At 59.6% G+C, this 15,469-nt stretch overlaps 4 protein-coding genes across 4 annotated transcripts; 2 read left to right on the top strand and 2 right to left on the bottom strand.

The window, feature by feature from the left end:
* Positions 1-1,021: 1,021 nt before the first annotated feature.
* On the bottom strand, positions 1,022-2,692 carry B0I36DRAFT_249944 (general substrate transporter; the record flags this gene model as incomplete). Its single annotated transcript, XM_046150514.1, has 2 exons — positions 1,022-2,445; positions 2,509-2,692. The coding sequence occupies 2 exons, from the start codon at positions 2,690-2,692 to the stop codon at positions 1,022-1,024; spliced, it is 1,608 nt and encodes a 535-aa protein (XP_046008585.1).
* A 604-nt stretch (positions 2,693-3,296) lies between these two features.
* B0I36DRAFT_387418 (uncharacterized protein) lies at positions 3,297-6,287 on the top strand (the record flags this gene model as incomplete). Its single annotated transcript, XM_046161173.1, has 3 exons — positions 3,297-4,979; positions 5,031-5,172; positions 5,224-6,287. 3 exons carry the CDS (start codon positions 3,297-3,299, stop codon positions 6,285-6,287), a joined length of 2,889 nt encoding a protein of 962 aa, XP_046008584.1.
* A 346-nt stretch (positions 6,288-6,633) lies between these two features.
* B0I36DRAFT_366932 (glycoside hydrolase family 31 protein) lies at positions 6,634-8,780 on the bottom strand (the record flags this gene model as incomplete). Its single annotated transcript, XM_046159380.1, has 3 exons — positions 6,634-7,116; positions 7,167-7,795; positions 7,856-8,780. 3 exons carry the CDS (start codon positions 8,778-8,780, stop codon positions 6,634-6,636), a joined length of 2,037 nt encoding a protein of 678 aa, XP_046008583.1.
* Positions 8,781-11,436: 2,656 nt separating this feature from the next.
* On the top strand, positions 11,437-14,980 carry B0I36DRAFT_424664 (uncharacterized protein; the record flags this gene model as incomplete). The annotated part of the gene is made up of 4 exons (XM_046162291.1): positions 11,437-11,574; positions 12,830-13,101; positions 13,168-13,657; positions 13,717-14,980. 4 exons carry the CDS (start codon positions 11,437-11,439, stop codon positions 14,731-14,733), a joined length of 1,917 nt encoding a protein of 638 aa, XP_046008582.1. The 3' UTR covers positions 14,734-14,980.
* Positions 14,981-15,469: the final 489 nt, after the last annotated feature.

The following is a 15,469-nucleotide window of genomic DNA, read 5'->3' as shown; positions in this document are numbered from 1 at the left end:
GTCTCGAAGCAGTTGAATCACTGCATCACCATTATATACCCACGAAGACCCCTGCGACTGATCGCCCTTTCCCCAGACTTGCTCCATCTCCAACGACGAGTCCAAGTTTCTTTGCCTCGGGTAGAAGGCGCGCCAAACAGGAAGCTCGCCCTTGCATGGCTCTCACGTGCTATATCTGGGCCAAGTATATGGCGGCAGTGCAGATCTCCTGGTGGTCCTGGAAACGGTCAGGGACGAGCTAGCAGCATCACGGCAATTCTGGCTCACGAAACTACGGTGCGAATCCGGTGCCGCAGGACCAGGGTGGCATTGTGTACTCCGCATGTCGCCCCATGACTACCGGCCAGTGCCTAGTGCTTAGGCTCCGGTGGGGTAAAAGTTGGAGAGGTCGGAGCCGTAAGTCCTTGTTTCTGCCGTAGCACCATGCCACCCACAGGCTGATATGCTCAATGAACTGATCTTCAAGATGTCTTTCACATCAGCAACTCCGCCATCTCATCAGTCCACCAGTCGTAAGAGCAGCCGTCACGGGCAGCAATTGCGAGTCACGACGCATGGAAGCCCCGACGGCTCCGGTGGGACGGTTGTGACCTTTGCCCCGCACTGCGCTAAAGTGCCGATCCGGGGGGCTCCACCCCCGCAATCCGTCGTCCTCCACCGTGACATTTGCTCGGGACTGTGGCCTCAGGCACAGACCTTCACATGTCGCGGGGAACGTTGTGTGGTTGGTGCGCATGGGCTCGGGCGAGTTGGGCCCTAAACCGTTGCATTCACTATCTTGGAAGATGCAACGTTCGGGAAGTGCTGGGAGTCACCCAGCACGGCAAGGCTTCCCGGATCGTTCATCGTGAGATCAGATTGCCTCCATTGTAGCTTCTGGAGCATGGCAGTCAGTGAAATGATATGTGAATTTCGGGGTTTAATTCTATATCTTGCATAATAGCATTGACCTCCTCCTTCAGCCTATACAAAAACATCACACCAAGGAGAAGACAGCCCACTTCCTCAATTCACTGTCTCATCAATTCTTGGTAATGGCCTGCGCATCATCCTCAGCATAAGCATCGACCTGGCACTTGGCAAAGTCCCTCGCCTTGACGTTCCGAGCAAAGAGGATATCCAGCTCCTCAAACGTCTTGTCCTTGGTCTCGGGCAGCCGGAAGAAGGTCCAGACGAAGAACAGCACCGTGCAGCCGCCCCAGAAGAACGCGGTCTTGCCCTTCCAGTTCCCCGCAGTGGGGTTGAGCATGTACGGGTTGATGACGTTGCAGATGATCTGGGCGACGTAGTAGGCGATGCGGCTGAGACAGATGCTCTTGTTGCGCAGTCGTGTCGACGACGCTTCCGAGATGATGATGTAGCACACTGGGCCAACGGTCGTGTAGTAGATTGCGAGCCACGCCAGCATCATGCCGGCCTGCGCGAAGTTGCCACTAGTGGAGTCGCCCGCACCGACAGAGATAAAGCCCACAGTAAACAAAACGACGGAGAGAAGACCGAGACCCCAGAGGTAGAGCTGCCGTCGTCCAAAGGGGCGCAGGAGCCACCATGAGACGATGGTGCCGACCGAGGCGATCCCCAGCCCACCAACTGACATGCGGAAGCTGATGGTTTCCGGCAGGCCAGCAGAGACAAAGAAGAAAGTAGGCGAGCCTCCCATGGCGGACCCACAGAACGGCTGGGCGGCGAACGCCATGCAGGCGATCTCGGTCCGCCTGCGGTCGACACCTCGGAGACAGTCGGTATATGACGTGCCTTCGTCTATCATCTGCTCGATCTCGTTGGTGTGGATCATCATGGCGAGCTGCTGTTCCGCGTGGCCCGGCTTGGGTGACGAGCTGAGGCGGGCGATCGATCTCTTTGCACTCTCGTAGTCGCCAGTACGCACATAGTGCCAGGGGGACTCTGGCGCGAAGAACAGGACGACGAAAAGCGGAACGGGCCAGGCCCACTGGATGGCAAACGGCACCCGGTACGACCACTCGCCCTGGGTGTCGGCAAAACCAGACTGCACGCCCGCGGAGACGAGCTGGCCCAGCGCCCAGCAGAGGTTGACGTACACCGTCAGGTAGCCGCGCAGCGCCATCGGGCAGACCTCAGAGGCGTAACTCGGCGCCATGGTTGCAAAGACGCCCCACGGAATGCCGCAGAGGAACTGGCCGACGAGGAGGACAGGCAGGCTGGGCGAGAAGAAGGAGATGAATATGAAGGCACAGATCGCGACCAGGGAGGCAAGCAGGACCTTGCGGTACCCAAACTTGTGGGTGAAGTAACCGTTGGCAAAGGCGCCGACAATCGTTCCGACCGAGACTGCGTTGGACAGTCCGTTCTGCCACGAGGCCGAGATCTGGTACGAGTTGGTCCCGGGGTCGTACTCGCCGTAGCGCTGGCGAAAGGAGGGTTGGGCGAAGAATGACGAAATGAGGACAATGTCGTAGCCCTCCACTGCAGCAGGAGTCAGCCAGCAGAACTTGGTGGAATGGAAGCACAGCTGTCAAAGTCACTGACTGATGATGGCCGTCGACACCAGGACAGACCAGGCTACGGCCTTGGGATAGCGGCGGACGGCCTCGCGGAACCCAAGATTGTGCTCGTCGTCGGCGGCCTGCTTGGCAAAGGCGACGTCCTTGGCAGGGACGCTGGCGCGACGCGCCTCATCCTCGCTCACGCGAGCCACCTTTTCGTCGTCCATTGTGGTTCTGGTCCGAGTCACGGCTAGTTAGTGTCTGGGAGTGATGGACGAGTTGATAATGATGTGATCGCCCTGGAATAACGCTGGCGACAGTGCAGTGAGCACGACGATCACCTCCGTTGTCAGGGACATGGAGAACCTCTTATTATCAGCAGGTCCCCATTGTGTCATTTGCTGACGACGCTGGCGCTTGGCTGGCTGTCCAACCACACACTAGGCCGCCACGCGGCGACTCGTGGGGAATCTGGGGTAAAGCTGGGGTAGGGAACCTGGTAGGCGAGCTATCCACTGTGCTCTACGGATTGGGGTACGAGCGAAGCGTGCCCCATCGGAAGGACCAGAAACAAAGCCAAGGTTTGGCTTACGGCAACCCCTGCTGGAGCGGCCACCACAGGCCAGAACTCAAGCGGGAACGAGGCAGCACTTCTTCCGGTGGGGAGGAGGGACGATCATCAGCATTTGGGGCCCACGGGGAACCCGAGCTGCCTCCCCCACCTCCACCTCCGCTTCTCCTGCGACCTCGCTCCTCTGTCTCAACAACCTCGTCCACAGGATCAATCCCCATTCCGGTGGCACACCCGATGGCCGAGTCCTCCAAGTCACCATGACTGGCCCCCGGCGTGCCGCTGCCTTCCGCTGCCGGTTCTGCGAGGCCGTATTTGCTCGTCAGGAGCACCTTGCCCGTCACGTCCGGGCCCACACGCGCGAGAAGCCGTACCGGTGTCCGCAGTGCCCAAAGTCCTTCTCCCGGCAGGATGTTCTGAATCGACACATTCAGGCCCACCGGCATCCGCCACGGGCGGCGGCTAGCTCGTCTGCCCGTGCATGTACCGAGTGCGCGGCCTCTCGCGTGCGATGCTCCAAGGACCTCCCCTGTCAACGATGCCGTGATCGAGGCCTGGAAGCGCTGTGCATGTATCCGGCCACGAGCAGATCGACACATGCCGAATCGGCACACTCGCCCGCTCAGACCAGCCTTGCAGACAGCATACAGCAACAGCAGGACAATGTGACGCCCGAGAATGTCACACTGCAGACGAGACCGGAACCTGTCGAGGCTTCTGCTTACTCTGGCCAGGATGCGGTGCAGCAGCAGATACCCCTGGCCGGGCAGGTTGGCTTTCCATATGCAGCAGCGCCGTCACAACCACAGCCTGCTGCCTCCCAGGGTCTGCCTTGGACGCAGGAAACAGGCTACGCCAACACGAACGGACTCCTGCGACCCATTGCGGACAGCTACAACAGTGCCACTGACTACCAGCCGTTGAGAGACATCAATGATGGTGTAGGCTCGTCAGTCAACTGGCTGTCACCCCAGTTCCAGGATGGCATCTCGTGGAACAACATGATGGTGCCGTTTCAGGACGGCAGCTGCAACTTTGCCAGTGACGTCTGGACATTTCCGCCAGGCAGTGCCACTGCGACACAACCCGTTCCCTGGCCAGTTGCCGTGTCGCCAGTGGCTTTCGTGCCTGTGACACCTTCCACACCACAGGTTGACATTTCGCCATCGAGCCACACACGCACGCCCAGCCACAGCACAGCAAGTGCCAAGACGAGAGACGGGGCTTTGTATGTCGATGGCGCTGAAGGTCGCCAGCCGTTTGGCGGCAGGCTTCAGAAACAGCGTCGACTGTCCGGCGAGACGTCCGTGACTTATGGCGAAACTGCCACTAGCACAGGCGCGCTGCATCCGAGTGACAATCGCGTCCTGGTTTCTGACGCTGCTTATGACGCCATGCGCCACCGAGTCCTTCAGCACGCACAGAACTCGGTTGATGTCCTCGATATAGCCGCACTGCCGACCCTCGACGTAATCAGGCGTTTCGTGGACCTGTATTTTGACAAGTTCCATCCGACGTACCCGTTCTTGAGGAAGAACTCGTCGTGCTTTGTGCCTCCTCGTGGCTGGCTCTTGCTTCTGGCTGTGGCAGCGATAGGTGCTAGCTACGCGGAAGAGGCACCAGCGCAAAAGGCACTGGAGACTGTGCTAGATGCAATCGTCTCCAGCAACACGATAGACATTGACATTGACGACAGAAACAGGTCTCGAGAAGACATATTGCTGGAACTACAGGCCAGTCTCCTCTACCTGATTGCACATGCCCACGGCGGCGACAGCAAAGCTCAAAGACGACGGGTGATAGGATGTCGACATCGTCTCAATGAGCAGTGCCGCACCATGGGCCTCTTGTCTACTGAGTTGCCCAACATCGACGGGTCGCAACCGCATATGGAAACATGGGTCGCCGCTCAGTCGGCGTTGCGCACGGGATTCATGTTCTGGGTATGTCCACCAATGCCTGTCGCTTCTGCTTCACAATGCTGACGTGACCAGCTGGTTGATTCTATGCTAGCCGCTGAATTCGACTGCCGCCCCTCGTTCCGTCTATATGATGCCCAAAGCCCACTACCATGTTTGGAGGAGCAATGGGAAAGACCAACGATTGACAGTCTCACAAATCAAAGCTTGACCACAGGTTAGTTTCTAGACCTTGCCAGCTCCTCCCAGTCGCTGACCTTCAACACAGTGACGGTGCCCGAGGCCTTGGAGATTCTTTACATGGAGAAGCGGCTGCCGCCGAACCTGAGCGAGTTCTCCAAGATCCTCCTGACCTATGCCGTGTGCCGCCGGATGGATGAGGCCCTCTATCACCACCGCACAATGCTGCCATCCTGGACGCCCAACGCAGCTGCCCAAGCACGCACCGCGTCTCAAATGCAAGAGTCCACCTGGCCGCCCTCGAACCCGATGGTCATGAGGTGGCGCAACAGCTCATGCGACTGCCTCGATGTCCTGCACTGGAACGCCAACATGATCAGCGCCGGGGCCGGCGGGTTCGAGCATCCCACGATCCTGCACCTGCACCTCTCGCGGCTCCTGATCCTCAGCCCTGTCTGCCACATCCAGACCGTCGCGGCGGGCATGACCCAGCAGCAGCAGCGCAGTGACAAGTCGTTCGATGATGCGTTTGGAAACATTCGCCGCTGGGCCATCATCGACCAGTTCAAGGCCCGCCTGTCCATCATCCACGCTGGCGCGGTCCTGTGGCACGTCCGGCGGTACAGCACGGGCGGTTTCATCGAGCCGTTCGCCGTCTATCTCGCTGTTCTCGTCGTGTGGTCATACAGCATCTCGACGCTGTCTTTCACGCAGCAGATGGGCAACACTCTCCGTGTTCAGCAGGATGCAGCGGATGATCGATCCTCGGGCCAGGCACAGGGCAGTCCTCCACAAGAAGCAAATCCGACGAATGGTGACGAAGGCGGCGGCGACGATGGCGATGATGGAGAGAACGAAGACTCGGACCTGGACCCAACCTTTATCCACCTCGACCGCCCCTGCGACGACGAGATTGTGCAGGTTTATGTACGACGAGGGCAGAAGATGGAGGCCAACATGGTCCGCGTGGGCGATATCTGCAAGCCCGGCGCACCACAGAAGATCCTCCGGGAAGGGCTGCGGGCGCTCTCGGGGGATAAAACGTGGACGGCGCGGGATATCAGGCGGGAGGGCTCGGCGGCAGCAGCGAGTGGCATCAGAGGGGGGTTCATGGACAGGATTCTGAACCTTGCCCGGGCCACTGGGCCGTGATAGTCTGCTTCAAGCTGTCTAGATCAGAAGGATAGTTCTTAAGTCACAACATCTAATCAATTAATCATCCCGGTAGAATGTGCTGGAGGCAAGGCATCACAATACCCCAGAAGCCTGCTCAAGCCCACCAGCTATTATCGAGTGATTCAGGTGCAGTAATCCTACTCAACTTGTGACCTACTTTGCCCGTGTATCCACACCCTGCCTATATCGAGAGAGACGTGCACAGGCATGAATGGCATGCTATCAGGCTACACAAAATGAAGGTCTGTAAATGTCTAACCAAAATAAGCAGCGTTTCAATATACCCTACGCTTCGAGTAGACCAAGTGCAAGGAATAACAAACTAGACCTTCCTCTCGAACACGGGCATCTCTTCAATCGTACACCCGACATTGATCAGCTGCCCGCCATCGAAGCTCTCCTTCCCCCCGAATGCCGTCCACTGAGCACCACCCTCGAGCGGAGGCAAGTACACCTGCATCGCCCCCAGGCCGGGTTTCAGGACCGGACAGACGAGGTACTTGCTGCCAAACATGTACTGCGTCTCCACCCGCCAGCTCGTGCTGTCCGCCGGGAACTCGTAGAAGAGCGGCCTGATCACCGGCGAGCCCTTCTCGTGCGCCTCCCTCATCAGCCCCCGAGTGTACTCCCGCAGCTGCTCGCGGACCTTGATGTACCGGACGCAAATCTTGTACACCTCCTCGCCGTAGGACCACACCTCGTTCGGCGCGCCAGAGCAGCACGTCGCGCCGCCAGTCGTCCCTTGCTGCGGCTGTCTCGGCTCGCGGTCACCGTGGAGCCTCATGACGGGACAAAAGGCACCCCACTACAGTCGCTTGTCAGTCCAGGTCTCCGATATCACGGGGCAAGACGTACCTGGAACCACCGCACAAACAGCTCCCGGAACCCTTCGTCCCTGGGGTCCCCGCCGTGGAAACCACCAATGTCCGTCGTCCACCACGGGATACCGCACATGCCCATGCTCAGCCCCGCGGCGAGCTGGTTCCGGAAACTGCCCCAGGAGGACGCAATGTCGCCGCTCCACACCAGCGCGCCGTAGCGCTGCGAGCCCGCCCACGCGCACCGCAGGAGGTTGACCACGTTGGTCTGGCCCGCGGCCGTCTGCCCCTCATAAAACGCCCGCGCGTACTCGCGCGGGTAGATGTTGCCGACTGCCAGATTCGGGCCGAGGTGGTAGCGGTACGCGTCAAGGTCGTACACTGAGTACTCGGGCTCCGCCTCGTCAAGCCAGAAAGTCTTGATGCCCTTGGAAAAGTAGTTCTTGTTGGCGGTGTCCCAGAGGAACTTGCGGGCGCCCGGGTTCGTCACGTCGATGTGCGTCGTGGTCGCCTGGAAGTCCATGGCCGCGCGCAGGCCGCGCTCCGTGCGGATCAGGTACCCCTTCTCGAGCATCTCGGCGTAGTTGACGGAGCCGTGCTCGACGGTCGGCCAGATGCTGACCATGAGCTCGATGTCCATGGATTTGAGCTCGGCGACCATGGCGTCTGTGGTGGTCGCGGTCAGTCAGTATCTCTAGGATAGATAGCAGTAGAAAGGAAACGAACCTGGATCAGGCCAATACGTCTTATCAAAGGACCAGTTCCCCTGCTTCTCCCAGTGGAAGAAATCCACCACAATCACATCCAGCGGGATCTCCCTCTTCTTGTATTCCCGCGCGATCCCCAGCAGCTCCTCCTGGCTCTGGTACCGCAGCTTGCACTGCCAGAATCCCAGCCCGTACTCCGGCATCATGGGCACTTTGCCCGTGACGTCGGCGTAGCGGTGCACAATGTCAGCGGGCGTGTCTCCCGCCACGATCCAATAGTCCAGCACGCGCGTGCTATAGGCCTCGAACGTGGTGATGTTCTTGCCGAACACAGCGCGCCCGACGGCAGGGTTGTTCCAGAGGAAGCCGTAGCCTTTGGAGGAGACGTAGAAGGGCACCGAGGCCTGGCTGTTGCGCTGGGCGAGCTCGACGTCTTGCCCCTTGACATTGAGGATGGGCTGCTGGTACTGCCCGAGGCCGTAGATCCTCTCCTCGCTGTACTCCTGGTCGTCCGTGACGTCATTGCTGCCGAGGCTCTGGAAGCGCATTGTCAGGTGGTAGTTGTCCGCCCCTATGATCGGCTTGAACTCGCGGGCCTCGATCTCGAGGGCGCTGCAGTTCGGATCGAGCACATCTCGCCGGTTGCGGCAGTACTCTTCCAGGATGACCGTCTTCCCCCCGTCCTTGTACACGGAAAGCTTTCCCAGGCGAGATATGCAAGCCTTGATGCTGCCGTGTGTCAGCGTGGCCTGCTCGGCGGTGATTTCAATCTTGGTGTCGGCGGTGGACGTCGGGGGCAGGGTCTCGGTGAGCGCCCAGTCCTCCGCGGGCATCGAGGCCGTCTTTGTTGCCCGGATGCGGAGCGCGTGCGGGCCCCATGGCTGGACCCAGAGCTGCTCTGCGTCGTAGCGGAAAATGAGCGTGTTTTCGTCTTTGGCAAACATCTTGGCGTGCTGCGCCGTGTCTGTTCATACGCAGAGTAGGCACTTTGAGGAAGAAGTCACGAGTTGCTGAACTGCAATTCGATGCTGAAATGGACGCTGCAATTTTATCAGAGGAAGTTCAATAAGGCACCAAGAGGATTAAGCCGCGTGGGGCAGCGATCTTCTCCTCTCCGATGACGGCATAGTCCTAACCTGCAACATTGTGAAGCTTATGCGGTGACACGCCCGTCGATTTTAGCCGGGACCGACTTCGCGTCTGCAGAGTGACGACGCATCATCCATCCTCCGGCCAAGGAGCGGCAAGCTGCGGGCCTGCGCTGTCGTTGGATGGAAGGCCCCCATCGGTGCGGACTGCCGAGCTGTGTGATGCCAAGTAGCGCCACATCATAGCCCTCTTGTCTTTCTCCGCGTGTCCCGCACCCCCATCGGGACGGAGCTGAGTCCGGGGTTCGGCCCACCCCCACCGGAGACGATCACCGCTGTGTGTGCCCGAGGAACGCGCTGCGGAATGATTGGTCTTTCATTGGGCTCTGTGAACGCAAAGCCACACCAATTGCAACGTGTGGAGAGGCCATCGTTGCAAGGCGAAGAGCTTGGGACATTGCGAGATATTGCATCTCGGTGTGCATTATCTGGTTGTCTGGTTGCAAAAGGGGCCACTTCATGCCATAAGCCAGCTCCGCCACATATGGGTGGTTGAATAACGGCTTCCGGAACGAGCCTGCAGTGTCTTGAATTATGAACGCATATGGCCGCAGCACAACGGGAAGGACAGAGCCCCGCGTGAGCCAGACGTTATCGAGGACGGTGATGAGGAAACGCCAACGGGCTGGGCCCTTACTACTTATTGAGAATAGATAGTATAGCGAAATCGCTCCAAATATGAATCTTCGTTTCAGATGTTCAATCTGCCGCCTACTTACTAGCCACCGGCGTCAACCATGTCTATGCCGCCAATCTGTCAAGGCGGGGACGTAGGGCTGATGGCAAGGGTTGTCCTCTTCGGTGCAGACAGGCTTTGGATACAAGAAGTAGCTTGAAGAGCTCGAAAAACAGTCATCGCATCCTCAATGCGCCGCACTACACCCTGAATACTGTCATGACCTGTCCGCGGTTTCACAGAAGAGCCAGGAAGCTCATTGGCTGGGTCCTTTGATATCTCTGGACAGTAGAGGTGCTGCAGTCTTGAATACACCAATGGATGGCAACTAGCCTTGGATCCTGGTAATCGGAGCATCCGGAGATAACTCAATGCGGTCAAGGTGCCAAGGTGAGACTTGCAAGCTTATTCGGTTTGCCTGGCCGGAATGAGTGCACGTTCTGTCTTCCTAGGCGTCTCGCTTCCCAGGTTCAGTCCGTTGTCTACTCACTACCATTAGGCGGCGCGTCTTGAAGTCTACCCATGTGGTCAAGGCCCATCATCCTGGCCGCTGATCCAACTGCATTTGCATCGCCCTGATAAGGCCTCGGGAACGGCACCGAGGACCAGACTGGCGGTAACGGCAGGAATCTTGCAACCTTGGAGACATGGTCGCAGTGAGATCGGTGTCATGCGAGAATCCCTCCGCAGAAACGTTGCGCATCCAAGTGCATGATGTGGTGCTGCAGAGCCGCCAAGCAGCGGCGGCAGGATCGATTCTGGTGCCCCTGAGCCTTAAGCGGCCACAAAAATTGCCACCATTTGCGCGGGCTGCGCAGATGGACACCACGAGTGTTGGCCTTAGTCATGCCCGGGCCACTCCACTTATTCTCGTCAACATCAAGCCACCCTTGGGAATAGTCCGTGCTACGTTCTTCCTACTACGTATAGAGCAGGGCGAGCCAGGGGTCTACCGCCGTTGGTGAGTGGAGTTTGGCGCCGGGATGGGGGACTTTCTACCCCTGGTCAGACCCGCAGATATGGTTTGGAGAGAGTCAGGTCATGTTGTGATACCCACAGGGCTGGGAATACTGAGTCGCAGAATGTGACCGAGGGGGCGAGTCGGCCGAAGGCTGTTTCGCCTCGAAAAGGGCTGGACCCGAGGCTGGACTGAGGCCTGGCAAACTTTCATGCCTGAATCGAGGCTGGCTGCCAGGCCAGGTCGTGACGTGACGTGCGAGCTCAGAGCCTGTGGTGATGGATCCTGCCCCGTTGATCATGTCAACCTCCTCAGGGCCACCGCCAACCCCTGGCTTATCACTGCTCTTGCGACTCGCAGCGACCAACCACAGCGTACAGATTGATAGACGGACGATGCGGCATTGACCCGGTCCTCGCCGGTGCTTTGGGGGTGATTGCCCGGGCCGCCCGATCCATGATCATCCCACTTACTGATTGCGTGCGGGCGGCAAGCTTGCTGTTGCCGGCACACATCACGCGACCTCGTCGCTAGAAGATATTAGTAAAAGGGCTCCTTCCCAAAGGCGCAAGACGCAGTGTACTGGGCGGGACAGAAGATTATGCCAAGGGCTTGTGCCCGTTGCTTCCCTCCGCCACCAGGAGGCGCGAACATCTTGGCCCAGCTTGCGATAGGCGCTTGGGGGTCTTATCCTAGCGGGGCCCAAGCCCTTGGCCCAGCATACCAAGACTCTTGTGTGCTCCCTCGCCCCGCGGTCTGTCCCCGTGCGTCACCCAGATCCTCGCCAGGACTAGAGTGCAAGGACTGGAGGGCCTTCAATGTTGGCAAGGCATGCTTGTCGCGAGACATGGAGAGAAGGGCCATTGTCTTTCGGGCAACGCCCAGCGGCCAAGGAGATCCAGCAGCACCGGCGTCTTGAGTCAGCTGAGCCCGCGTGCTGTGCACGTTTGAATAAGGTTCGTGGGCCTGCCAAGTGCCGGGCCCTCCTCTCTCGCTACACCAGGCCCTGCCACCAGAAGAGACCGCCACAGGAACCCGCCCAGAGGAGCCCAAGTCGCCCGAGGTTTATACCCGGCAGACAACCAGACAACCACATGCATGCCGTGCGAGCAAGACGAGGCCTGACCGGATATGCGGCCAACCGGGGCCCGGCCAGCGTTATCTCTTGGGGTCTTGGCGGGCCGAGGCGAGCGGCCAACACGCTCGGCCGTATTCCCCATCCGAGCGTCTTGGCCTCCCTTGGCGACTACACAACCCCCGCCCGCCAAGGGCTCTCGAGATAACAACCTCAGTGCCATTGCTCTTGCCACACATCCCCAAGAGCGACAAGGCCGGTCAAGCTGCCCAAGTCGGCGGCTCAACTCGCTTGGCAACTCTTGCTTCCACGCAGCCAGGCGGCGCTAGTCAACGGGCCCGACCCGAGCAGAAAGACAAATCGGGAAGGTCGAACTAGACGTCTGGTAACATGGGGCCCGCGCCAAGAAGGCTTTCTAGAAACGACAACCACATCCCGGTCCTCCTGCCAGGACCGGGAACGTCGCGGAGGCGCCTCGACCTCGCCCGTCTCGCCAATGGCACGGCAGTCCTTCGTCCGGAGTGGGAGCTGACCATGAGCGGCAGCCCTACTCGCCCCCCCGGAGATAGGGGGAATTGTTGCGCAGAAGTCTTGTCCCCTCGGAGCCAAGGATCGCGACAGGACCTAGGGCGTGGTGTGGGACACATGCTGTCGCGATATGGACCAACATCCTTGACTATCAAAGGGGACGTCTTTGCCTTCGGACGATTGCACCAGGGGGCAGGGGGTGATGGAACCCTCACTCGATCCATGTGCGCGTCGCCCCCTCGCCGTAACTGATAATATATCAAGGTGCCGGCGCCGCCCTCTGTCTCGTCGCGCTGAACCCTCTCTCGCTTCTCCAGTCGCCAGTGAGAGCGAGGTCCAACACCTGTAGTGTAACGGCACCGTCTCCCCCTCTACTCTGCCAAGATGACTACTCTTGCCGGTACGCACCCTCCACAGTGAAGACATTGCACAAAGCCCCTCAAGCCTTGACTAACACGGCCCGCCTCTTCATAGATACCCAGGGCACCCTCGGCACGGTCGCCGCCGGCGTTGGCGATGTCGGTGCTGACCGCCGCGCCTCGTACGACGAGACTGTCGGCCGCGCCATTGACAACGCCAAGATCACCCCGGCTGACATTGACGATGAGTTTGCCGGCCGCGAGACCTTCCACGGCCTCATTGTCGCCACCGAGGAGGAGAAGCGCACGCTGCGCCGTGTGGCCGGAAAGATGCCTGCCTCGTGCTACTGGCTCTGCGCCGTCGAGTTCGCCGAGCGTGCCAGTTACTACGGCTGCTACCAGGTCTACAAGCAGTTCATCCGCTCCCCTCTCCCGCCCGGATCGACCACTGGTGCCACCCCTCCCGGCACCGCCTACAACCCCGGTGCGCTCGGAAGGGGCCCTCAGATTGCCACTGCCATGTAAGTCGAGATGCTCTTTCGTAACTAATGAGAACCCGACGACTAACCCGACACTTTCTACCTCAGGACCGAGGCCTTCAAGTTCCTCGCCTACGCCCTGCCCGTCTTCTTCGGCTGGCTCGCCGATGCCAAGTACGGCCGCTTCAAGATGATCTGCTGGGGTGTCGGCATCTGCGGTGTTGCCCACATCATCATGATCATCTCTGCGATCCCCTCCGTGCTCACCTCCGGCAACGCCATCGGCCCCTTTGCCTTGTCGCTGTACATGCTCGCCATCGGTGCCGCCCAGTTCAAGCCCAACATCTCGCCCACCCTCATGGACCAGTCGCCCCACAAGATCCCCCACGTCATCAAGGACAAGAACGGCGAGAAGGTCGTCGTCGACCCCGAGGAGTCCATCGCCTCCGTCATGCTGTGGTTCTACCTTCTCATCAACGTCGGCGCCTGCTTCGGAATCCCGACCAGTTACCTTGCCAAGCTGGTCGGCTACTGGGCCGCCTACCTGATCCCCACCATCGTGTACCTCATGCTTCCTCCCCTTCTGTGGTACCTCAACGTGAGTGTTCCCTTGTTTACTTCGAGACAGTGGCCTCCAGCTGACATCTTCCTTCACAGTCCCGCATCGTCAAGCAGCCCGCCGGTGGCTCTGACCTGAGCAACGTCTTCCGCGTGCTCGGCGACATCTTTGCCAACGGTGGCATGAGCCACATTGGCCGCAAGGGCTTCTGGGAGATCGGCAAGCCCTCTGTCCGCCGCGCCGCCGGCTCTCAGAAGGAGTACACCTACGACGACGAGTTTGTCAACGACGTCCGCCGCACGTTCCAGGCCTGCGGTATCTTCCTCTTCCAGCCCATCATCCAGCTCAACGACGGCGGCATCGGTGCTGCGGGCAACACCCTCACCGCCGGCATGGCTGCCCACGGCATGCCCAACGACCTGCTCGACAACCTGAACCCCGTCTCCATCGTCGTCGCCGTCCCCATCATGAACCACCTCATCTACCCAGCTCTCCGCCGTGCCGGCATCCGCTTCGGCCCCATCTCCCGCATGACCTTTGGCTTCGCCATGTGCACCCTCGGCTCGATTGCCTACTCGGTCCTGTCCCACCAGGTCTACCAGAGCTCGCCCTGCGGCAACCAGGCCAGCTCCTGCACCGAGGGCCCGCTCGGCGACGAGGGCTTCTCGACCGTGCACATTGGTCTCTACGCCATCCCGACCATCATCACCGCCATCTCGGAGATCTTCATCAACGTCACCGCCTACGGCATCGCCTACACCCAGTCCCCCAAGAACATGAAGGGCCTCGTCGCCTCCATCAACCTCTTCATGTCCGCCATTGCCGCCATCATCTCCCTCGCCACCTCGGCCGCCATTGGTGACCCTTACCTCCCCTGGGTCTTCGCTGCCCCGACCATTGCCGGTGCCATCGTCACCGTCGCCTTCTGGTTCACCTTCAGGCACCTCGACAACCAGGACTTCATCATCAACACCGACTTTGACGACATGAAGCCCGCCGACAAGACCGACTCGGACTCGGACCACGAGCTGCCTGCCGCCATTGACGAGAAGAAGCCCGCCATCCAGGCCACCCCTGCTGCTGATCCCGTGTCCATTGACGAGAAGAAGATCTAGAGATGGGACGGATGTTGCTTGCAGGGCGGGGCAGGATCTGGTCTCGGCGGGTGTTTTGTCTGACAAACGTCTTGGTGACTCGATGACCTGCTCGGCCTGCATTCACCAGTCTCTCTCCGATGCGACATGGCTCATGAAACTCATGCCATAAGGACTAGTAATATGATTCCTGTTCTTGCCGTAGCTTAAGATACCATACAATGATACTTGGAGGCATGGCCTACCCGGCCTGTCTCTCGTATACCCCTGAGCTCTCTGGAACTTGCACTTTTGCATGATCAATGTCTGGGTGAAAACTTCGCATTTCTAAAGTGTGTCTGGGCTTTAATCTAGACTGTCGCATGCAAAACCCTGGTGCTGTATCTCCTAATCCATGAAAACCAAACGCTTAACCAGAGGACACAAGCGCACTACCCATGTGTCAATGTCTATGCTCGACACCCACTCCGTTCCCCCCTCCAGCAATGTCTCATCCCCGCCGACTTCTACGTTTCGAATTACTCTCGTGATCGCGACGCATCTGGCGGAGGTACCGCAGGTGCTGCGCCCGCCGCCGCTCCTCCTGCTCTGCCTGCCGCTGAGCCGCCTGGGCCTCCGGGCTCCCGTGCTCCCACCCGGCCCGGTGGGCGTGGTTTATGAGCTCCTCGAACTGGCGCTGCTGCTCCCGCTCTCGGTGCCGGTCGCGGATACTGTCGGGGTGGTCTGGCTCGTTTGCGCGGCGGCGCGCACATCCGGT

Source organism: Microdochium trichocladiopsis (genome assembly GCF_020744255.1).
Source record: "Microdochium trichocladiopsis strain MPI-CAGE-CH-0230 chromosome Unknown B0I36scaffold_9, whole genome shotgun sequence".
NCBI lineage: Eukaryota > Fungi > Ascomycota > Sordariomycetes > Xylariales > Microdochiaceae > Microdochium > Microdochium trichocladiopsis.
This window is presented reverse-complemented; position numbering and strand designations above follow the sequence as displayed.